This window comes from Protopterus annectens, chromosome 4.part1 (assembly GCF_019279795.1).
Source record: "Protopterus annectens isolate FY-2018-M chromosome 4.part1, PAN1.0, whole genome shotgun sequence".
Taxonomy (NCBI): domain Eukaryota; kingdom Metazoa; phylum Chordata; order Ceratodontiformes; family Protopteridae; genus Protopterus; species Protopterus annectens.
This window is the reverse complement of record NC_056734.1, coordinates 586,686,085-586,711,111: the sequence shown is the minus strand read 5'-3', so window position 1 is coordinate 586,711,111 and position 25,027 is coordinate 586,686,085. Positions and strand designations below refer to the sequence as shown.

Here is a 25,027-nt window from a genome sequence, read left to right as displayed (position 1 = left end):
GATAGCCCCCCCCTCCCCCCTCTCAGTGAAGTAAATTTGGGCAAAGCTTCAGCTCCCTGACTGCAGTGCTGCAAGTAGCTATGTGCTACTAATGGGAAGAATGTCTACCAACCAATTCAAAGTTGTGGTACTTTAGAAACCTTCTTTAACTGACACTACTAATGTTGACATCTGCGAGTAACAATGGAGATGTTTTTCCTCTTTTGCATATAATTTCATAAAAAAAATTGAAATGCCCCCCCCCCCACCCTGAGTGTCTGACAAAATATCACACCAAAGTACCTGTTTATTGGGATTGATGAAATCCTAAAATAGAGACCACTGCATCAAAGTCAAGGAGACTTGGAGGAAGGGAGAGTAAGATGTTGGTACAGTAATCTTGTTTTTCCCCAGCCCAGAAAAAATTTCTAAGGCAAGATTTAACTTAGTCCAAAGCTGGTGGACACGCCAGAAGGAGAAGTGTCTGAGATATGCAGAGGATCATTGGAAGTATTACCACATGACTGCTAATACTCTCTGTGTTAACTCTGTGCCAAGAAATGTCCAGTCCTGACAATTTTTTAACTTTCTCCATAATAACTTCATAAGTGTCTACTAGGAATGCTATCTGATTAGGGCCTAATGCCTGGAAAGTGATAGATCTTGCATCATTTAGGAATGGATATTTCAACATAGTCCTAGCTGAGGGGGTTATAGTTAATTCTTACTATCTTAGTTTTGGCATTAATCTCGTACGCAAAGTGTGTGGCAAAAAAGGCAAGCTCCTTTAACAAGAAAACAAAAAGATTGTCAGCATACAGACATAATTTATGTGTTGCTTCCCTCATCATAAAACCAGCTAATCTAGACTGATTTAAGCAAGCAGCCAAGGGTTCCAGGTATACAGTAAACAGAAGTGGGGATAGAGGACATCCCCCTCTTAACCCTGAGGGGAATTTAAAATGAAGGATTTACTATTAAATGGGCAGTGGACTCAAAATGCAGCCTTTATAACAGGTCTATGAAGGTAGGATGAAACTTCAGATGAGCAAATTCTGATTTGTAGGGCCACTGAATCCTGTCAAAAGCTTTCCAGGAATTCAAACTGGACAGTAGCAAGGTATGCTGAGAGTTTGAGGTGCTCTCTTTCAGTAATAAGTCCTAATTAGGCTGTCTAAAGTGGCCCTGCCTAGTACCTAACCAGTTTAATCAGCATGTACATGTTTCTGTAGAGAACTGGAGAGCCTTTTAGCTCAGATTGTCATGAACAATTTATAATCTTGGGTCACGATGTAGTTTGATATGTAAGAGGATGGGGTACACCAATCTCTCTGTTTAGTGATTTATATTATATAACTTTCTTCCAGGTAGGTGGTGGAATGGCCTCCATTATCAGTTTTAAATGTAGATGTTAAGCCTGCCATCTTTTACATCCTGCCTTATATAAAATATAACAGAGACAATGCAACATTATACCACAAAGAGTACTTCCACACAACAGTTGTAAAATAAAGTCTCTCTGTGATGGAATAATTCAAAAGCAGTGTCAAGGTTAAACAATTTATACCATAAGATGAGTATGCACAACAATTCTGGAAAAGCATTTTCTACTACCAAACTTAAACAGAGGAAGGTATTGCACTTAGCATTGTTGCTTCACACTTCTTACTTCTCTAGCTTAATTCTCACCTGGTATACCTCGTGCAGAGTAGGCATGCCATCCCACTGTTCACAAAGGTGTGTGTGTGTGTGTGTGTGTGTGTGTGTGTGTGTGTGTGTGTGTGTGTGTTTTTCTGTGTGAGCGTTGAGTTCTGGTTTTCTCCCATATCCCAAAATTGCCACTAGGTGCGAAACTGTTTGATTGTTTTGCAATACACTGTTTCCTTTCCAGGATTAGTTTCTCTGTCTTGCATTCACTGAGTGCTGGAATTGACTCAGCCTGGCTACCTACTGACCCTGAATTGGATAACATTGGCAACATGCTAATAAATGAATGAACTAAAATGCACACGTATGCATTTGGCTTCATGAATACATGCACAATTTTGTTTAAATTTTGATGTAAACATACACAATATCAAATTTTTAGACAACATTGTAAGGAATTGTGAATGCTGCCCAAAATAATGTATAACTTGATGTGACAAGAAGAATTGCATGTTGCTTGTCAGTATTAACTGCATTGTTTTTTATATTTGTAATGAGATTGCTGGGGATTTTTCTGTGAGACTCCACTGAAAGCATGACTTCTCAATTAAAAAATGTAAATAAATATTTTGCATTAATGTGTAATATCGTGTTTCTGATACCTGATCTTAATTTAAATTTTAATGAATGCGAAAATACACATTCACACTCTTTAAGCACAATAAGGCACTTAGTGCATGCATGGTACATACACTATAGCACACTGAGAAGCTGTGAGATGCTTAGCTCTGGGATTTGTGCCTCACAACACCCCACATACACAGTAACATTGTATCCCCATACATAACCCCTTGTGCCTTTTTGCTTACTCAGACTAAGTATTGAATACTGTTTCTGACACACTTAAAAGTCAGTGAATTACACACATGTATATAAGCACTACAAACATAACTCTCAACCTCTTAGAACAAAAAATCTGGACAAAGCCACAAATAATGGGGGGATAGGTCCAAAAATAGGGACATTTTTTAAATATTGCTTTTATAAACTTTTGAAGATGACAGAATAACAGGTTTTGCATTAGCATTAATTTTCTAAAGGGTATGAACAGGGACGGCCTTTGGTCAACTGGTGCCCTCCCTCCTGGTCTATCTACACTATCCAGATTACTGGAAAAGCACCCCTGCTAGAGAGATGCCCTAGGCGGCCGCCTAGTTGGCCTATGCCTAATGCCAACTATGGGCATGAAGTCTGAAACTTAAATGTCATTATTTTCTGACTTCAACCCTCAATGATTTACCACGGATTTGCCAGAAAACCACAATTTTATGAGAAATAGACCAAAAATATGAAGCAAAAATTTGGACATTCTGCGAAAAAACATACAGTTGAGAAGTATGACTACACAAGATTTGCCTATGTAGTAAAATCCCAACATATGGATTATAACACCCAACAATTATATAATAAGGAAGAAGAAAAGTTAACCCTAGAAGGTCCTATAAGAAACTCTTGACTGTGCGGCACAATAAGATCTGAAATTAATCCAAAATCTTTGTCCCATTTACTGAATAGAAGGAAGCTAACTTTTTTAAAAGTTAGGAAGGGACTGACCGTTACAGATTTCAGAAATCATGGTTGTGGGTATGCTATCTCCTGAATATTTTAATTTCCATTAAAAAGCCAGATATTGGCATATCTTTCAACCAATCAGGGACAAATTTAAACAGAATCAGGGAAAAATCAAGAAAAAAATCAGGGACACTTAAACCATTAGCACTATTAACCTGTGATATTGAAAGAATAAGAGAATGTGAATTAATATACATGTTCTGACTTCTGAAGTAAAACAAGACTGTAATTCTTAACTATTGTCATTATTCACCTTTCCTGCTAAAGTTACTAGTTTTAGGAGGGATTGAGGGACAGGTCTAAAATTTGAGTCAAAATTAAGGACGTTCCTGAAAACCAGGACAGTTGACTCAACTGAGCTGAGATATATGCGACATCGGGCACTTGAAGTCTAGGCAACCTGCCCTTCTTCACGTAATATAGTACTCGGAATGGGTACACATAAGTACTTTTCTGGGTTTCTGGTTGAGAATACATTTTATAACAAATTACGCTTCAGGTAGAAGTTTATAGAGAAGGCACTTATGGATGGATCCTGCAATAAACGATAACTAAAGAAGAGATAATATTCATGACAGGTTTCCATGTGCCCTACACTAAGTACACCAGTCCCGAACTTACAAACACCTCGGCCTGCTGCACTTCATAAAAACATCCACAAGGGCGGTCACAGTGACATCACAGTCACGGACCTGCCTCTTTATCTGATGTCACCTTGGGTCGTAGTACTCTTCGTGCTGATTACCAGTTTTTGGGTTTTGCGGCATCCTGGCTTTTGATGCATGACAATAATTTTAGAGGATGGTGTGTGGTTTGCTGTGCTTGACTTGGGATAGATAAACATAAGACTGAATTAACGAAGGAGACTGAGAAGTCAGAGGAAACTGTGAATCTGAGCAGAATGGACGACAGGGCTGATTTTTACGTTGATCAGTCCAAGCTACCTGGAGTAAGAGAAGGTACAGAAATACTTCATGTGTGTTTCCTTTTCGTTGGGTTTTGGGGGCGGGTGCATTCTTTGTTGTTGTATTTGAAAGCAGGTTTTGGATTTTTTCCTTTGCAGGTCAGTAAGTCAGCTGTGTTTTTGTTTCAGCCGCACAGTGTTCGAAACCGGTTTGGTTTCAGCCACAAAGCTCCAAGCTTTGGCAGTAACGTTAAGCTTTGCTGTGCTGTTGCTAACTAAGGAGCTTTAGAGCTCTAGGATTGCGGTGAAGTGCATGGGGAGAGGGGGCGCAACTGTATTAGTCTGTAAGAAGCAATATATTTTTTTCACAGACAAGTGAAAGCATTTAAACGCCTCCTTTTCTACACGCGGTGCACCTGCCCTTCGTGGAAGGCCTTTTGTTTTTATAGCAGCAGGACTACGTTTTGGATTTTTTTTTCGTTATAAATGTTTTGCTACTTTCATTATATAGAGTTCGATTAGATCTCGGGGACAGGGATTTTGTGGCGCAGCAAGCATTTGGAATGTTGGCGTTACAGAAGTCTAAAAAGTTGTTCTTTTGTCTTTGCGCCTGCAACTTTTATTGTAATATCATTACCTGCGTGCGTTCATGTACACATTATGTCAGTATCCCAGAAAGCTGCCGTAGCTTCTCACCTGCTCATAAGTATAGTGCGAAAATGCTGGGAAACGTTCCGTAACTTTGTAGTTAGTTAATTTCCGTTTCATTTTGTTTAACATTTGAAGACTAGTGTTAATGTCAGATTTGTTGACAAGAGGGGCACCTGTTGAACAAATTCGTTACTGGCAACACTTTATTTTATAGTTGTGTACTTCGTGAATCATTGATATCAAACTGCCCCTGATTTTGCCTTAGGATTTTCACGTTGTCACTTGTAAAATGTCTTATTTTCTTGTAAATTGCCGAATGTTACAGAGAGTCTCAAATTAGAGTTCCATACTTCTTATCAAAACTGGATCATGTTCAAATAGAGACTTAGCCAGGCTAATGGACCACAGCTATCCATGCCGTTATACCTTTGTGTTCATCTCTCCAAAACTGCTATAAACTAATGTTCAAACTATCCGTTATAAATATTGCACATTTTATAGTGATCACTTAATATCTTTTTATTTCAAATTCGACACACGCATATATAAAGACCGTTTGCTGAATAAAACAAAGACGTCCTGACATAAAAAAAGCAGCCAACACGAGCAACAGTAAAATTCCATTGAAACTCCCCTTTAAATTAATTCTGAATTTCTTCCAGCTAACCTCGTGACACTTGTTCATACGTTCACAGGTGTTTACTAGGCTAACAACCAAATGGCCTTTTTAAGCCTAGCCATGCATCCCAGACAAGTTCTGATGGTCTTGATAAGTGTAAGCATGGGCCTGGGAGATTAACCATATACAGGTTACCTCTGTCCATTCGAGACATAGGTGTCAACCCAGGGATGAATTTCTGGTTTCCCATCCAATTGTCCAAGTTGCACTTGAATTTGGTTAGGAAGAAACTCTGCTTCACATGGATGGAGAGCTTGTCCCATAGACTGGACAGTCTCTGGGATACATACCCATCTGTCCATCAGATCCTATTTATATCACAGACAAGGTTTTAAATCTTTAGAATGGGTAATTCTGGTGCTGTTTTTGTGGATATGCAGGAGACCCGTCAGAGTGGAGTCTTGTCAATGCCCTGTATGCCAGGCCTAGATCTCTCCTCAAAAGCCTGTAGGAGACAGAATACAGAGATAGGTCCTTGAGGTGGCTTGCATAGGACATATTACTTACGCCCTGTATTCTTTTAGTGAGGAACCTCCAATTGCTGGATATGCCTGGTTAGGTACATACCAAATGGGGCATAGTACTCAATGATATGTTTGATGTATGCTGAATATAGTTGAACAATGACTTCCTTGGACTTTGATGCTATACCTTTGTTTATAAGTTGCACAACATAGAATGATTTCCTCACCACTGTAGACGCGTGATGATCAAAAGCTATATTCCACAGTTCTCCACAGAAGAGCTGTGTCCTTCCTAAAGTTAAATAACTATAAAACCCTCTGTATTATAGTCTTATACATTCCCCCAGGTAATAATATTCCAATAATAGAATACATCCTCACCTGGTCATGCAGAAATATCCAGAATGAAACAATCATCCTAGGGGATGTTAACATTAATTGGTTAAATATCACAAACAATAACCCCCAAACTAACATCAACCTATTTAAGTACACCCAGCTTATCACTGATATTACCAGACCTAATAGTAAAAAGAACCAAGGCTCAGTCTTAGACTGGATCCTGGTATCTGACCCCAATAGGATTTCCTCCTCTGGAACTTTTTCAAATAGCATAAGTGACCACCTACCTGCCTTTGCTATATGTAAAACAACCTCAGTTACAAATAACCAACAACTAAAACAAATCGGGGACCTATCCCACTTCTCACCAGAAACCCTAAATGAAATACTACGGCATATTAACTGGGCACCATTAAAAACCATCCCCCGCGAGGAGGCAGAAGATTCTTCAACTCAACATTTCTCAAAATCCCTAGACAGTGTAGCCTCTCCCTGACTAAAAAGAGTCAGACTGATCATGCCATATGGCTTACCAAAGAGTCAAGACTAATCATGCCATATGGCTTGCCAAATCCACCAAGCAAATCATGTCTACTAGGGACAAGGTGTGGAAAGCGTGGCAAAACCCAGCTGACCTTGCACTGTATAAACAACTACGTAATAAAGCCCAAAAAACAGGTCAATAAAGACAAAAGAGAATATTTCCATAGACTTCAGGACCAGCACAAATTTAACCCTCAAATTCTGGGGAGCAATCAGTTCCATAATCCACCCCGGCTCCAACACCAATCCTTGCCCACAGCCTGATAAAACACCCTCCGATATAGCCTCTCTTTAACTCGTACTTCATTGAAACCATAGCTAAGTTGACTACCACCTTTCCTCTTAAGACTAGTTCACCTAACCAACCATCCTCAGATCTACCTAATTTTTCTCTCTCTCTCCTGTTCCCACAAGCACCATAATGAAACTCCTTCAAAAACTAAAACCTTGCACCAACGCTCCTGACAACCTACCCTCTGAATTCCTAAAAATATCTGCAAGCTCTATCGCCTACCCCATTAGTATACTTATTAAAAGATCCATTCAAGAATCCCATGTCCCAAATATCTGGAAGAAAGCATACATTCTTCCTCTCCATAAAGGCGGCAAAAACTCGGACATTTCCAATTTCCATCCCATTGCTATCCTCGCTCCCACTGGTAAAAAATGTGTGCATACCCAACTACTTAACCACTTAGTTAATAACCAACTTCTTTCCCCAACCCAACATGGCTTTAGGCCAGGCCATAGCACAAACACAGCTCTTATATCCTTTTTGGATACTGTAAATCGAGCACGTGATACCAATCAAATCATCACTACTCTTTTATTTTCTTGACCTTTCAAAAGCCTTTGATACCGTACCTCACTCCCTTCTGCTTTCCAAACTCAGCAACCTAGGTGTCTCCCCTCCAAACCTAAACTGGTTCTCAAACTATCTCTCTGAAAGATATCAATCTACAAAGTGGCAGAAATCCTGTTCTCCCTTCCTCAACATCACTACAGGTGTACCCCAAGGTTCCATTCTGGGGCCCCCTGTTGTTCACCATATTTATAAAAGACTTCCATAACTCCCTCACTCATGGAACCGTGATCCAATATGCAATGACTCTACAATCATCTGCACTGCAAAAACCCCTTCTGAGCTTCAACTACTAACCCAACAAGCCTTTACATACACTGAAAACTGGATGTAAAACAACCACCTTGCCCTCAATCCAAACAAGACAAAACTGATTCTATTCACTCCCAAAAAGACAACCCCCATAAATAGTTCAGAATTCTCTATCTGCTCCCTTAATAATACCACCATTGAAACTGTCTCTAGCGCCAAACTGTTGGGTGTCACCATTGACGAAAACTAACATTTGAACTCCATTTTCTCAACAGTATCAAAAAAACACATCAGAAACTGGGCACCCCTTACAGGCACAACTGTTATCTTAACCTTAGTGCAAAAAAGGCTCTAGCTTCAGCCTTCCTACTTCCATCCCTGCTATATATGGTGCCCTTATCCTTACAAATATTTACTCATCCCTCAAAACCAAGGTAGATTCATGTTGTAATAAGGTTGCCAAATTCGCAACAAATGCTAGATCCTCTACTTGCCACTGCTCTTCTTTACAGCAACTCAGCTGGCTTGAACTACCACTCTATCTAAACTACCTTCACTTAACTACTGCAAATAAACTAATGTATAACCCACATCATGCCCATCTCTCTCCTCCCTGCTGACCTTGTACCAGCCAAATAGACCCCTTAGATCAGAAAAACAAACTCTGCTCAAAGTCAACAAACCCCAACTCCCAGCCGGTCAAATGCTCTATTCCTATACTGTTTTCCAAACTCTTGAACTCCCTCCATCCATAATAACCTCCATTAGTAGCCTTGCCCTATTTAAGAGGTCTCTTAGACAATACCTCTCCCCTTGCTGGCTATGCCCATGCCAAAAATAACTCTCTAAACTCTATCTCCCCTACTCTACCCCTCTACTTTTTTTCCCCAACTCTTTCCCACCCCCTCCTCCTTGCCAGCCTACACTCTAACCATCCCAGCTGTGCCAACCCTGGCCTGATACCTACCCAAAAATTTGATAAATATCCTTTCTCGCTATATGTATGTCTTCTTTGTACTCCTATTCTACTCTTCAATCCATATCCAGCAACCTGTTTAATTTCAGTCTAACTCTTGCATGTACATTATACTGTTAACTAAAAATCCATGCCTATTATTGCTACTGTCTAGCTCTCTAAGCATTCATTTAACTAAATTTGTATATTCTGTAAAGTATAGCCTTCTTGCCATTTACGTAACTGAAAGTTAATTTCTGTATAATTTTGTATGTGGAGCGTTTCTCCCTGGGCCTCCACTGAAAATGGGCTCTCCAAGGCCCAATGGACTTTCCCGGTAAACAAATGCAATAAATAAATAAATATTACTGTATATGTGTGTCCCCAAGTCTCCTACTACTGGGTCAGCTGTAAGGGGTGTGTTGTCAATATGATGCTTACCAGGGACGGATGACTTCCCAAGGGATACTGTTGTGCATTTATTGGCCTTTAGTTTTAGTCCATGGCACTGACATCATTTTTTTTTTTGTCTGTGTCAGCCCCTCCTGGGGAACATTTGTGTCAGTGTGAGATTCAATGACCGCTCGTAATTTGCAGTTATCTGAAAATGTAGTCAGCCAGAGACCACTGACATTGGCCTTGACTTCTGAGATGTAAATGCCAAAAAGGAGTAGTCCAAGGACTGCTCCCTGAGGGAGTCCACTTGTGACTGGCCTTTTTGTAGAGGTGGATTTCCCAGTTCTAACTTCCTGGGTCCTTTCTGTGAGCCAGTTGGCTATCCACCGGGTGACATACGGGTTTATACCTAATCGCTTGAGTTTGCCAACAATACCTGAGTGGGATATTGTGTCAAATGCTGTGGCCAGGTCAAGGTAGGCATTGTGAATGACTTTGTCCTCGTCCATTGCTTTGGTGACCTTCTCGAAATCCACCAGGTTGAGTAGGCATGATCTGACCGTGATGAAACCAAACTGTTTGGTACAGTATCTGGAGGTTTACTATATCTCTGTTGATCATCTCCATGATAATTCTTTCCATGGCTTTACATATAAGACTAGTGAGACTTGTGGGTTTGTAGTTTCCAGGGTCTGTATATGGCCCACCTTTGTGCAGGGGGATGATTGTTGTCTTTCTCCATTCATGAGGCATGAAGTCTGTTTGGCGGCTACAGTTAAATAGTAATTGCATAGGCCCTGATAGGTCATGTTTCATGCTATTAAGAAGGCATCCTGGGATATTGTCTGGGCCCATTGATGCAGTGTTCTTGGTCTTAGAGAGAACATTAGGGACCTGTTCTCTAGTGGTAGTAGGGGGAGTTATATTTGATGATATTTCCTGAGGGAAGGTTGAAGGGGAGAGCGGAGTAAAGTTGAAACTGAATTTATCAGCCAGGAGGTTTGTAACATCTTCTAGCATGGTATATTTGGCTCCATTTACAGTGAGCTCTGCGCACAATTGTTTATTGCCTTTGAGGTTGCGGACACTGCTAAATAATGCTTTGTGGTTGTCTTTAGCTAGGGAAGCCAGACTTTCCTCGATTGTGGTTTTGGTAGAATTTATCTGTCATCTGAGTTTTGTTTAGTTTGAGAGTGCTTTTATCCTGCTGGGTACTGCACCTCATAATTTTTGCCATCATTCATTTGCTCTGTTCCACAGGTAATATACTACATTTAAAACTGTACTGCCAATATGAACTCTGTAACAGATTTTCAAGGTAATATAATGATTGCTGTCAGATATGGAAACATGATTTTGTCCTCTGTGTTCTTGTCCATGTCACAGTAGTAAAGGGAGAGGGCAAAAGCATGACTGGTGATGAATAGCTTACAATGGTATACATTTAAATTTATATATGAACAAATTAAATTTTGGTAGAGGTCTCAAAATATGGATCATATTCTAACATTGATGGTCTGAAACATGACCCCCCCCCAAAAAAAAAATCTATACATTGCTCAAATCCAGGAGATCAGCAGACATTACATAGGTTTCCAAGAGTGATGCGATGTGCCTGAGAAAAGTATCCCTATGAGAAAGCTGTAATAGCAATATGTGGTCTGTAAATTGAGCTTTGTAGAAGAGTTTCAAAATGCACCGCAAACTACTTAATGCCCCAGTGTTCTAACAAAAACAGTGTGAGTAGGCTAGTTATGTAAGTAGATGCCAGCCAGATGGTGTAGAAGCTGTGATCCTGCGAAAACAGACCACTTTCTCAAGAGTTTACATAACCTAGCTGCAGAAAAGAAAATGCTCAAATCATCAAACAAATGATTAGCAACAGTATATGGAAGTGAGACATTCCACTAATGTGTTTATGATAAATAAGTTCTTGTTGAGCCAACTTTTTTTCCCCCAAGGAAGACATTTGACGTGTTCACAATTTCAAGCTCAAAACTGGCAAATGACAGTTCCAAACTTGCTAAATAAACACAATCTTATAAGATTACATGGCTGGGAATAGTAAACTGCAAAAAAAGAACATGACATATAAAAATGAGTAGTGCCATCTACAATGCAAAAATAGTAACAATAAATGGAAATATTAATTATCCAGTATTAGACCATTTGTGAAGCCAAGTTTTACTGCTTACTTTGAAGTTAGTGTATTCACTTGATCTGCAGCTAAATATATTGTAGTTCTTTTACAAAGGACATAATTCCCTTGAAGTACTCTTGGTTAAGAAACTAATACAATGTGTAGTTCAAAACTAATCCTTTGTAGATGTCTCCCAAGCGAAGTATAAAACTTAGACAAACTGCACCAATTAATGTACACTTTTTCTCATTACTCTGGGTTCTGTAGTGAAGTAATCAGATTATCATCTTGCATTCCCATTATAAATCAAGTGTAACTGCTTTAGTTCCCTTCACCATAGAAGAGTGATGGACTAGCTAAGAAAAAACATCTAGTAACAGTTTACATAACTGCTTCCTCAAATCTGCACCCAACTATGTCTATGAGCTACACTTAATTGAACGTTATGATCATTTGCTTCCTGTCTCCAGATCTTGTTTGACTTAATTATATTGCAAGCAATGAAGTCCTTTGCTGAGAAACCACAGAAGGTTGCGTTTTACATTTCAAGGCCATTTATTTCCTTAAAGGAGAAAGGTTACACATTCTCTAGAAAGTGAAAATTGTAGTGTAGACTAAAGCAAATATGACTTGGAGATAGGCAATAAGAAAAAAAATACACATTTTAAAGTCAAGTTTCTCTAACCTGACATCCCCTTGGTAGTACCCCCACCTCAGTTATATTCAGCTGTTTGCAGATGTTCCATCTCAAACTGCTGTTTCTGCTGACATTTTATATTTCTTTATTACAAGTTGTTAATGAATAATGTGGACTTTTATGGCCCCCAAAAAGCTTTCTTTTGTACTATAAGCACCACCTGAACACTGCAAATTAAAACTATTACTTATAATTTGAGCCTCCAGGTTTGTGTTTCTGCAGTAAACACAAACCCTAAATATAAAGAACATGCTTGGATAACTGAAAAAAAGAATTTCACACTTATAATTTCTTGATGATGGCACACAGCTATGTAAAGAAAATGGGCTTGATAAATAATAAAATGGCATTACATTGAGGCATTTTTCATGTTTATGTAAAAAAAAAATAAAAAAAAAAGTAAAAATATTCCCAAACTCTGTATTCGTGTTCAAAAATACTAGATAAAATGCATTTTTGTTTCGCATTTTTGTTTCACATTTTAATGGTGGTGCTTCATTAAAGAAGAAAATTACTTTATATAAACAGAGTTTTGTGTTTTATGTTTTATAGTGTTTTATGCTTATACAATTTAAGTGTTTAAAGTATCAGGGTGTGGGCAATTCCAGAAGCACAGATGGGGCCAGCTTATGCAGGGCCCTCAGCAGGTGCCATGGGAGCTTTATGCCAGATCCAATTTTGCTTATTCTGAAAATGCATGTTGATACAAACCTTAGTGCTCTATTACCTTTTTGAGTGAATTACAGTAGTATTTAAAATGCCCCCAATTTTGGATTGTTCATCCTTTTAGTTGTGGCTGTATCTAGAATGTTTTGAGAAAAGAAGTTAAAGTACAGTATGAATCCAGTGTGATGGCATCTACTGTCCATCGACTAATGGTTTCTGTGATGATGTGAGATATTGCCAGTAGGGCAGTGGATGTATAATACATGCCATCATAGCTAGCTGGAGTTTTGTAAAGAATTATATGCCATTTGCATATCAAACTTGACTTGTACAGGTTGAAAATGTATTTGTAAAGCTGCTCGTGTTTAAAAATGTACCAGTAGTGGGTCCTGTTGGACAGAAAAGAAATACACCTGTATATCAGACTGTATTGCAATTGTTGAAATAAATATATTGCAACAGAGTATACTGGAAGAGAAGAGGTTAATCTCAGTCCATCTTCTTCTGGCTTTTTCCCAGTTAGGGGTCACCACAGAGGATCACCTGTCTGCTTATGATTGGCAGTGGAGCTTTACGGTGTCGAGTTGCCAGCCCGGCACCCAACCTTCCATGGAAGGCACACACTCACACCTAGGGCCAGTTTGGAGTCCAATCCACCTACAGTATGTCTATGGGATGTGGGAGGAAACCGGAGCACCCGGAGGAAACCCACGCGACCACAGGGAGGACATGCAGATTCCGCACAGAAGGCACCCCAGCCGAGAATTGAACTGGAGAACCTCTTGCTGTGAGGTAACAGTGCTTAACCACTGCACCACCATGGCCATCTCAGTCCATCTAATGTTGAAAAATAGCCCGAAATTAAATTATCTGGTTTAGGCTATAAAGATTGTATCTTACAGTTCCTATTGCAGACAGAGAAGAAATGTCTGTGAAAACCAGGACTAGGACCCACACTGTATTGTCCTTTAGGGGTGAACTAATTGCTACCCTGGCAGGGTGGAAGTTTTGAAATAGTTTTATAGCTTCCAGATGCTGTAACACATGTTCACAAAGCTCTGTCTGTGTATGGTAACACACATTTGCTAAATTCTGGTTAATTTTCTACTAGAGGGAGGTAGTGTGGGAACCAGTCAGATGACCAGATGTTTGTGATGTCATTCTGTAATCCACCACCGAAATGATGTTTTAATACTAGATGAGACAGAAGTCTTAGAACAGTCGGTTTTTGAAACCTGGCAAAGGAGAAAGACTGCTCCTCCACTTCATCTTGTCTTGCTTTAGTAAGTAACCATGGAATAGTAATTGTAAGATTAGTCAGGAAAGTATAGTGAAATTGACAGTTACAGAAAAACAGCACTTAACTAATCTCTTCGTGTGTGTTTTTTAATATTTCCTGTGATTGAAACTCTGGTGTTTATTGTAAATAGATATTTAGTATTTTTCATTTTCTTTTTATGAATTATTAAATATATTTACAACTTTCATTGTGGCTGATCTTTTAGAGAATATATCAATCTTTGAGAGTCCTTGTATATTTTTGATGACACTGTAGCCACTCCTGAAAGCCTTGCAGCACTGGTCAAACACACAAGTCTTCTGGTGGCAGTAGAACTACCTTGTACCAACTGGTAAATGTGTGACGGCCTTTTCCAAGTGTGTGTGTGTGTGTGTGTGTGTCGGCTACTTTGAGCAGAGTTCGAGAGCACTGGTTTCACAGAGAGGGTGGTGGAAGACTTGGGTTGGAACACTCTGCTGAGGACTCTGCTCTATAGCTGTGCCAGTGGGGAGTCTTTGGGCTTGGGGGAGAGAAACCCAGCCACAGGACTGTGTGTTCCCTGTATGCTTTTAAGGGAAATTGTGCTTGGTGCAGAGAGCGCTGCATCTAGAAATACTGTGTATATCAATTTTTGTTCCAAGTGAATGTCTTACTGGTGTCCACAGTGCGGTTTGCGACTTGTTGATCACTGGCCCGGAGGAAGGGTCTCAGTTTCCCCTTCAAAACCGGGTAAGCATGGAGTTTTCTGAAGTAGGTTGACAGTGATGTGCCACAGATTTTTGTTTTGATGGTTCTGGGTATGTTCCTTCTATCTCCATACAGTGTTGTGATAAAAGTAAAAGGATATGTGATTTGGGTAGAAAATAACAACGTTGGTCATGGCATCCTTCTATCCCACCGTCTGTAAGTTTAACGGTTGAAGCTTATGATTACACTGCATGCAGCTAAGCATTGTTTTTGACTTCCATCAAAACATATCAAGTCCACAGGTAAATGTATGGATTGACAGCTACCTCCCAGGCAGGTGAGCGCACACACATGCAACCGCGTGCATGCACTCATTCACACACGTCCTGATCTACTTTGCTACTAAAATCCACAGTACTTACCTCTTCCATGATGGATGGCCACAGCCTTTTGGCCATGTTCACTACAGTAACATGGTAGGGATGGCTATTTTGATCTACACATCTGAGCGATATTTTGAATCACTTGGCTTGCCGATGCCTTCCTGGAGGTGGCTCTGGGGGATAAATCATATTGTTGATTAGTGTATATCTCTCAACTGGACTGCCTGATTTACTTGTAGCATGTCCTTGGAGACGGCCCAACAAGGTACTCCATATCTTCATTCTGGAGCACCCTGTTAAGGGCCGTCTCTGAAATCAAAAAGCTTACCACAGTATGTACATATCACAATGCCATTTTGAATCCACCTCCAATGTACTTCCGTCAGGAAGTTAGCTAATATTTAATAGCCTAGAGGGATTCCTCTGTACTTTAAATGCTAGCCGCAATGTTTGAGAAATCATTTTATGCTCAACTCCTGAGAGACTTGCTTGGCTACAAAAATCTACATTAGAAGCTGAAGCTAAGTGACTTGCAGTAGTGTATTTTAGTATTCTGTTAAGTACAAACTTGCAGTTTTAAAAGTACTGTATTTTCATTTTTTCTGTTTCCTATTTGTGTGTTTCTGAACAGTGTGCTGTGTGTCTCCCTGCAGTTAGTTCCCCACCCTCCATCCCTGTTCATGTGTTGGTGGCTCTGGAATTGCCCTCCCCTCCTATAAGTCTGTATTAGAACACTCCTCCTGGGTCCATCTCATTTGCTCACTTAACCGAGTACAGTGAGGTCATATTCTGAGTCTAGTGTTCACTCCACTTAATACAGAGAGAAGATTTGAGAAGGCCATCCCACTTAGGTTCAACCTTCCTCTCTCCTTACACTTAAAAAAAAAAAATGCACTTTATTCATTTGCTTTTACTGTATTTCTCTTTCCTCCTACTTTATTTTGCTTTTCTTAAAAGTACTAAATGTATCTATTCTGCTGCATTTATTACTGCTTGGTAGTAGCCTGATTAAATTGTAACTGTTATTCTAAGTCTTTTGGTTTAAGCACTTGGGCTTCATACAGGCTGCTTTACATTAAGAAGATTTGTGGTCTGCACTGTTGTGGCAGGACAGGTAGCTTACATCCTTTTCAGCTGGGAATTGCTAATTGAAGGCCCAGTGTTTGCTATTCTAAAAGTGTATTGGTTCTGGCTTAAGCACTTGGGCTTCAGGTCAGTTATTCTACATTACGAAGGTTTGTGGTCTGCACTGTTGTGGGAGGAGAGGCTGGATTCTGCCCTTCTGAGCTGGGAATTTCTGGTCACAGACTTATTGTGCCTGCTTATTTGAACAGAGGCTGGATTCTGCCCTTCTGAGCTGGGAATTTCTGATCACAGGCTTATTGTGCCTGCTTATTTGAACTGTTTCTATCTGAAATTGGTGTGACTTGTTGCTGTAGCATAAACCAGATTCAGGCCTGCTGAGTCTAGCTTTGTTTGTATAACTTGAGCACTGATCCAGGCCAACTTGTTTGGAGAAGGCTCCCCTACACCCTAGTAAGCAGGGGTGTGCAGTTAGAACTTGTCTGATTTGAAGACTGCTGGAACAGGGTTCAGTTTTGGGCATTTTTTTCAGGTTAATTGGGTAACTTGTTTAAATTAGTTTGTTTTCTATTGTGTTTATATATATATATATATATATATATATATATATATATATATATATTCATTCATCTGCTTTTACTGTATTTGTGTTTCTTCTTACTTTATTACTAGGGGCATTGACTACAACTCTGATCTGTGATATATAATAAGTATCCTTTTCTGTGCATTTAAAGTGTTTTTTGTGTGTTTCTGCTTTATTTTCTAAAAAAAAAAAAAACGAAACAAAAATTCCCGCCTTTCTAAGCTAGTATAGTCCAGAGTGGTTTCAGCCCAGACATTAGTAGTTTATTGGCCATTTTGGGCTAATTTCTATCTCTTTCATTTCCCTGCTATAAATACCATATTTGTCCGGTTTTGCACGCCGGGCAGTGCTGGTTAGCTAGGGTAAAACTATTCCTGGCTCCACAAAGTCTCCTCTTCAGTTTTTCCCTTGGAACTAGACAAACTTTCAAGTTAAGCACTCAAGCCATTCATTTCATTTCTCAGCCTGGCACTTGCTCAAAACGTCTAGCAAGAACTTATAAACCCTAGCACTAGACCCTCCTGTACTGTGCAGAGGGACAAGGCTTTCTATTCGACCTTACCAGCCATCCAGTAAGCCAGTTCACTGTACCTATCCAGGCATGTCCAAAGGGCAGTTTCAGGTGTACTCTCCAGTCCAACTGGTGAATCTGGGCATTTTGAGGCAATGTTACAACTGCCTCGTGTACACAGACAACCCCCTCCTCCTCCTATCGCCAAACACTAATACATGCGAGAGATGCAATTATTCAGCCAAACTGGAGGCTAAGCTCTCTCAACCCAAGACTGGATCAGACAGTCAAGAGGAGAAGGGAAATACTTGCATCACACCACCAGTCTTACATAAACCCATTAAAGCAGCACCGGCAAAAGACACACACAAATACATGAAAACATACTCGGAGGCTGTAAATAAAAATCTGCAAAACCAGCAGAGACATCCAAAGCAAACATCCATGCAAGTTCTACCCCCCCCCCCCAACACAAACCGTGAAACACATACTTCACAAAACCAGTGTGCCACGCAATCACAGCCCTTAAGGCAGAATAACATACCCAATATACTAGTAATAGGTGACTCTATAGTCAGGCACACTGACATCCCACTCACTAGGTTGAATAAGGAGAAGGTTACTGTTAGCTGCCTGTTTGGTGCCAGGATCTGCAACATAACACAAGCATTCAGGTCACTCCAGAACAAGTACAAATATGACTGTCATTGTCCATGTTGGTGTGAATGACCTGAGCCATACCTCCCTGGACTACATGAAAAGAGACCTGGAAGAGCTCTGATCACATAGCCCAGGCTGGTATGACCCTGACCCTGAGCACATCCTGCCCTCACCAAGACTGATACCATGGTAAAAAGAAAACATTCCCAATTTCAACAATTGGCTAAGTTTCTGGTGTCATTCAAAGGGGATCCAGTATCTGTCCGCCTGGGATGACATGCTCGACAAGCCACGCTGCTTCACTAGAGACTGCTTGCACCCGTCACCCTTAGGCTTTCGAATACTGGCCAAGGCTCTTGCCACCCCCATAGTGCCTTTTTTAGGCAAGGCTCAAAACCCACCGCCGTAAATAGCACAAGTAACAAAAAACTGAGAGTAATGCTACTCAATGCCAGAAGTCTAAACCTCAAAATGCACGCACTCTAGGCACTCCTCAGTATGGAGAAAATCAATATATGTGCAGTAACAGAAACCTGGTTTAAGGCTCCAGAGAGCACCCCAGCACTACCAGGCTACAACCCATACCATACATTTTGGCCACAGAACCAAAATACAAAAGGCGGGGGCGTATCCATATTTATCAAGGATACCCACACCTCCAGGTTAGTGGCACAGCACGATGCTTCAGAGATTATCCATGTGCAACTAACAACGGGCAAAACTGCAATTCAAATTGTAGCTTGCTGCAGATCACCCACCATGTCCCAGGACCCCCATTCCATGTTTCTGGAAACACTGGGAAACATAAAGGTCCTACCAAACACCCTAATATTGGGTGATTTCAATTACCCAAACATTAACTGGGAGAATTACTCAAGTGCTAACTCCCTTGCTCAGCGTTTCCTAGAATTTATAAACTCGAACACCCTGGTTCAACTGGTCAACACTCCCACCAGAGGTGACAACATATTGGACCTGGTCATCATCAACATGGGCAACCGGTGTTTTACACCAGAGGTCAACCCCTCGCTGGTTAGATCTGACCATAAACAAATCACTTTGGATATCCACATTCTGCCCCCACCCCTGGACAAGAAAACCACCATGAAAAACGTTTCAAAAGCAAACTTCATGTTACTTAAGATCGAGGTGGAAAGTTTCAAAGCCCCCATGCTGAAGGATAACGCTGTCCAAGCTGCAGAATCCTTTACTAATGCATTCTATGGGCACCTACCATCCCAAGCAAAACCAAGACTCACTCCTCCAAGAAAAGGAAACCTGTCTGTTGGACTCCTGCCATAAACAAGCTATACAATAGAAGGAGGAAACTAGTAAAGAAAAAGAGTAAAATCCCAAGAAGGGAAGACAACCCTAAAAAGAGTAAAATCCCAAGAAGGGAAGACAACCCTGAAAAGTATCAGCAAGAAACTATGATCCCTCATAAAATCATCCAAGATGAGCTTTGAAAGAAAAAATTTGAAGGACTCCAAAGATAACCACAAGGCATTCTTTGGCTATGTCAAGAATCTAAGTGGCAATGCTCAGATCTGCTCAGAGTTGGTGCAGAATGGCACAAAATAAACTGAATCGACTGAAATTGCCAACATCCTGGCAGACAGGTTCAGCGCAAACTTCACTCCCCTCTTACCCTCAAAAGGGCCCATAACCATACCAGAAGAATGTAGAGTCCCTGAAATCGCAGACACTCTCAGGTTAAAACAGCCCTCTCCAAAGCCAAAAACACAGCAACAATGGGACCGGACAGTGTCCCAGGCTGCGTCCTACATGAGCTCAAAGACTAACCCCTCACCTAAACACACTGTTCAAACTCAGCCTCTCCATAAGCAATGTACCCATAGAGTGGCGCACAGCAATGGTTATTCCGCTCCACAAAGTCGGAGCCACAGCAGACCCTGGGAACTATCGCCCTATAAGCCTGACTAGCTTGGTCTGCAAGACTATGGAGCACATCATCATGGAACTCCTTAATAGAGACATTGGGAACCTCCAAACACTGGACCCTACCCAGTTCGGCTTTAAGGGCAGATCATGGTTCCTAAACCTGGGTGGACTTCTTTGAGACTGTTACCAAGGCTATAGATGAGGGAAAGGTGGTACACACAGCCTACCTAGACCTTGCTAAGGCCTTCAACACCATTTCCCATTCTGGTATTATAGACAAGCTCACCAGTCTGAACATAAACCCCTACTAGATGGGTTGCCAACTGGCTCACTGACAGAACCCCCATGGTGAGAGTTGCGGGAGCTAGGTCCGACTTTAAACCAGTTACAAGTGGTGTTCCCCAGGGCTTAGTCCTAGGACCCCTCCTGTTCAGCATATACTTCTCAGAGGTACAGGCAAGCACAGGAGGACTATGGCTGACCAAGTTCACAGACTACTGCAAACTAGGGGCTATAATTGACTCTCCGGCTGACACAGACATCCTCCAAAAGGGTCTCACTGAGACAGATGTCTGGTGTTAAAATCATGGCCTCAAGCTAAATGCCAAAATGTGCATAGTCATCCCCTTTTAAAGTACCCACAAACTACCACATAGGTGGTAGTCCCCCAAATATGGAAGACTTAATAAGGGATCTGGGGACCCATGTAGATAGTAATCTCACGTTTGATAATCATATTGCCAAAGTGGTTAGAAAATCCTTCTATGTGGCCCACCTAATCACAAAAGGGTTCACATCCAGATCAAAAGAGGTCATTGTGCCCCTGTACTCATCATTCATCAGACCCATCATAGAGTACAACGCCCCATTTGGGATGTACCTTACAAGACACCTGCAACAACTGGAAAGACCACAGAAGTACTTCACCAAGAGGATCACTGGCCTCAAACAGATGCCCTATGCAGCTCTACCGAAGAAACTACAGCTGTACTCGGTTGCATTCCGCCTAATCAGAGGTGATCTCTGCCTGACATACAAGGCCATGTACAACCCAGAATTGATGGACATGCTCCACCTGAAGAAAATGTTATCCCCTCGAGTCACACGCTATAGGGATCTAAACCTCACCACAACAATAGTGCTGGAGGGATAGATTCCTGTCCCAGAGACTTCCCATGCTTTGGAACAAGATCCCAATGCACATTAGGCAGAGCTCCTCGCTAACACTCTTCAAAAGAAACCTTGAAGAGTGGTTGGGAAACAGTTTACCTTGGGGATCACTTCAGTGGCTCTGCTGGATAGAGGCACAGGGAACTAATCTAAAGGCGAAGCCAACACATTCTGGCTAGGCTTATAAATGCCTTTGGGCAGATAGCCTAGTACCTACCTATGAACCTAGGAGTGTTTGTGCTTTTGTTAATGCAGTTTTCTGAAATGCCATATCAATAATTTTGTAACATGCTGCCATACAGAATCTAATAAGAAAGAAAATGTTTGTCTGACATTTTATATGAAATCTCAAACCAGAGTAAGTGCTTAAAACTATACAAAAATCACCAAAGAAGCAGCTTGAAGAACTATTTCAGTAACATGTCATCTCAGTGAATTGCTCAAGTGACTGTTTGCTCCATGCATTCTCGGATTACCCCATTCTTCTGTCTGTACAATGTCACTACAAGGCTTGTAAATTTAATGTTTGTGACTATTGATACAAATTTAATTATACTGAGTATTGTGCTATATATTCTCTGAAACTGTATTATAAATGTTCCTTTTGTGTTTATTTTTGTTTTTTAGGCTGATTCACTTCTTTTGATTACATCCTTTTTTAGGATTCTTACTTTCTTTCCTTTGGGCAGCTTCTGTCCTTTGTTAACCTTATTGTTTAGATTCTTGGTTAATTTTATTTATTTTGCTTTAATACTTTTTTCTTTCTGTACGTTGCTGGTTTCTAATACTATTCTAATGTGTTTTAATTCGGGTGGTTATAAATAATATGTATTTCTACTATTAAAATTTATGAGTTATAAACTAATAGGCCATTATAAAAAAACAATCTATTGCTCATAATGTTAAGTTACTGTATTATAGGAATGTGGCTTTTGTAGACTTTCAATGCTAATTATTTAGATTAACAAATTATTAAAAAAGTCTCCTTTTTAAAAAAAAAAGAAGGGCAATTATAAAAATTCAAAATTTGATTGGAATTTGGGGTAGACAGTCAATAATGTAAATATATTTCATCACCACCAATCTTAATATAAAGTTGTCTTAAAAAATTATAAAAAATTTAATTTATAATTGATTAAAAACTTAGCTAAACAAATCTTAGCAAACAAATTGGTAAATTTAACTTTAAACAGATCTGGTTTAAAACCCTTTTTTAGCAAATTTGAAGAGTTATCTAAATTAATGAATATTCCCTCATCTGTAAGGAAATTATCATTGGTGTTTTTATCAATAAAAAATTTTGTATCAAATAAGGTGTTCAAATATCTGTCATTTAGATGAGATCACCTTATAACTCATTCATAAAAACAGTGAGATGTTCCCATCAAGCTATTTCAACTTAACTTACTATTCTGCCTCAATATGCATACATTTTAAAAATTTTTTTCAAAATGGAACAATATCAACCTTTAACAATTCCTTTTTTAAGAAGCAAATGCTTCCTGAGTGGCTCTCTTTGTACCTATTTTTAATTAGGCAATTCCTTCCATCCCTTGCCTGCAAATTCCAGAAAAAACATGCCGTAAAAAAAGGAAAACTTAATCCTGAAACAACACCTTAAGATGCATCATCAGCACCCATTTTATAAATTGTGCAGTTTCGGCCCCGGTTTGTCAAGGAGCCCAAATACAAACTAAATCTCTATTTTTGCCCAACAAATCAGTTTTTTTATATATTCCCCAAGAAACACCTCCAGAGTCGCATCTTTGGGAAAAAAACAAGGGGAATAAAAGGGAAAATCCCCATTGATTGCCAGGTTAAAAGCCCGGGGGTTTTTTTTCCCTTTCTGGAATATTTTTTTACCTTATTTTGTTATTCTTCCAAAATTAACCGAAAATCAACAATTTTGGGGAAAATTTTTTTTTTTTACCCTTTCCCCTTTAGTTTTTTAGGGTTTAAATTTTTTTATTTTTAAAAAAATTTTTTTATATTGTGCATTTAAAGTGTTTTTTGTGTGTGTCTGCTTTATTTTCTAGTGCTGAATTCAGGACTATGTTACAAATCTCTGTTTGCCTATACCTTACATGGGTAGAAGGAAGTTCTCTGTTCACCTGTGAGATAGGGGAGCTTTGAGCAGCATATCTGTCCCTGGTGGAGTGGTTTCAGCCCAGACATTAGTTTATTGGCCATTTTGGGCTAATTTCTCTCTCTCATTTCCCTGCTATAAATACTGTATTTGTCCAGTTTTGCGTGCCGGGCAGTGCTGGTTAGCTAGTGTCAAACTATTCCCGGCTCCAAAAAGTCTCCTCTTCAGTTTTTCCCTTGGAACTAGACAAACTTTCAAGTTAAGCACTCAAGCCATTTATTTCTCAGCCTGGCACTTGCTCAAAACTTCTAGCAAGCACTTATAAACCCTAGCACTAGACCCACCTGTACTGTACAGAAGAACAAGGCTCTCTGTTCGACCTTACCAGCCATCCAGTAAACCAGTTCACTGTACCTATCCAGGCATGTCCAAAGGGCAGTTTCAGGTGTACTCTCCAGCCCAGCTGGTGAATCTGGGCATTTTGAGGCAATGTTACAACTGCCTCGTGTACACAGACAACCCCCTCCTCCTCCTCCTATCGCCAAACACTAATACATGCAAGAGATGCAATTATACAGCCAAACCGGAGGCTAAGCTCTCTCAACCCAAGACTGGATCAGACAGTCAGGAGGAGAAGGGAAATACTTGCATCGCACCACCAGTCTCACATAGACCCATTAAAGCAGCACTGGCAAAAAACACACACAAATACATGAAAACATACTCGGGGGGGCTCTAAATAAAAATCTGCAAAACGAACAGAGACCTCCAAAGCAAACATCCAAGCAACCTCTACCCCCCCCTCCCAACACAAACCATGAAACACATATTTCACAAAACCAGTATGCCATGCTATTACAGCCCTTAAGGCAAAATAACATACCCAATATACTAGTAATAGGTGACTCTATAGTCAGGCACACTGACATCCCACTCACTAGGCTGAATAAGGAGAAGGTTACTGTTAGCTGCCTGTTGGTGCCAGGATCCGCAACATAACACAATCATTCAGGTCACTCCAGAACAAGTACAAATATGACTGTCATTGTCCATGTTGGTGTGAATGACCTGAGCCATACCTCCCTGGACTACATGAAAAGAGACCTAGAAGAGCTTTGATCACATAACCTAGGCTGGTATAACCCTGACCCTGAGTGCATCCTGCCCTCACCAAGACTGATACCATGGTAAAAAGAAAAAAATTCTTGATTTCAACAATTGGCTAAGTTTCTGGTGTCATTCAGAGGGTATCTAGTATCTGTCCGCCTGGGATGACATGCTCGACAAGCCACGCTGCTTCGCTAGAGACTGCTTGCACCTGTCACCCTTAGGCTTTCGAATACTGGCCAAGGCTCTTGCCACCCCCCATAATGCCCTTTTTAGGCAAGGCTCAAAAGACAAATCCACCGCCATAAATAGCACAAGTAACAAAAAACTGAGAGTAATGCTACTCAGTGCCAGAAGTCTAAACCTAAAAATGCACGCACTCTAGGCACTCCTCAGTATGGAGAAAATCAATTATATGTGCAGTAACAGAAACCTGGTTTAAGGCTCCAGAGATCACCCCAGCACTACCAGGCTACAACTCGTACCATACATTTCGGCCACAGAACCCAAACCAAAATACAAAAGGTGGGGCGTATCCATATTTATCAAGGATACCCAAATTTCCAGGTTAGTGGCACAGCACGATGCTTCAGAGATCATCCACGTGCAACTAACAGCGGGCAAAACTGCAATCCAAATTGTAGCTTGCTACAGATCACCCACCATGTCCCAGGACCCCCATTCCATGTTTCTGGGAAACAAAGGTCCTACCAAACACCCTAATATTGGGTGATTTCAATTACCCAAACATTAACTGGGAGAACTAC

At 40.4% G+C, this 25,027-nt stretch overlaps 1 protein-coding gene across 2 annotated transcripts in view; it reads left to right on the top strand.

Annotated features, from left to right (window-relative positions):
* Positions 1-3,930: 3,930 nt before the first annotated feature.
* CCDC50 (coiled-coil domain containing 50) overlaps positions 3,931-25,027 on the top strand; it is an 830,503-nt gene continuing 809,406 nt past the window's right edge. For both annotated transcript variants that reach the window (XM_044070392.1, XM_044070390.1), the window contains exon 1: positions 3,931-4,217. In XM_044070392.1, the coding sequence (XP_043926327.1) occupies positions 4,160-4,217 (58 nt within the window). In that variant the 5' untranslated portion in view covers positions 3,931-4,159. The remainder of the gene's footprint in view (positions 4,218-25,027) is intronic.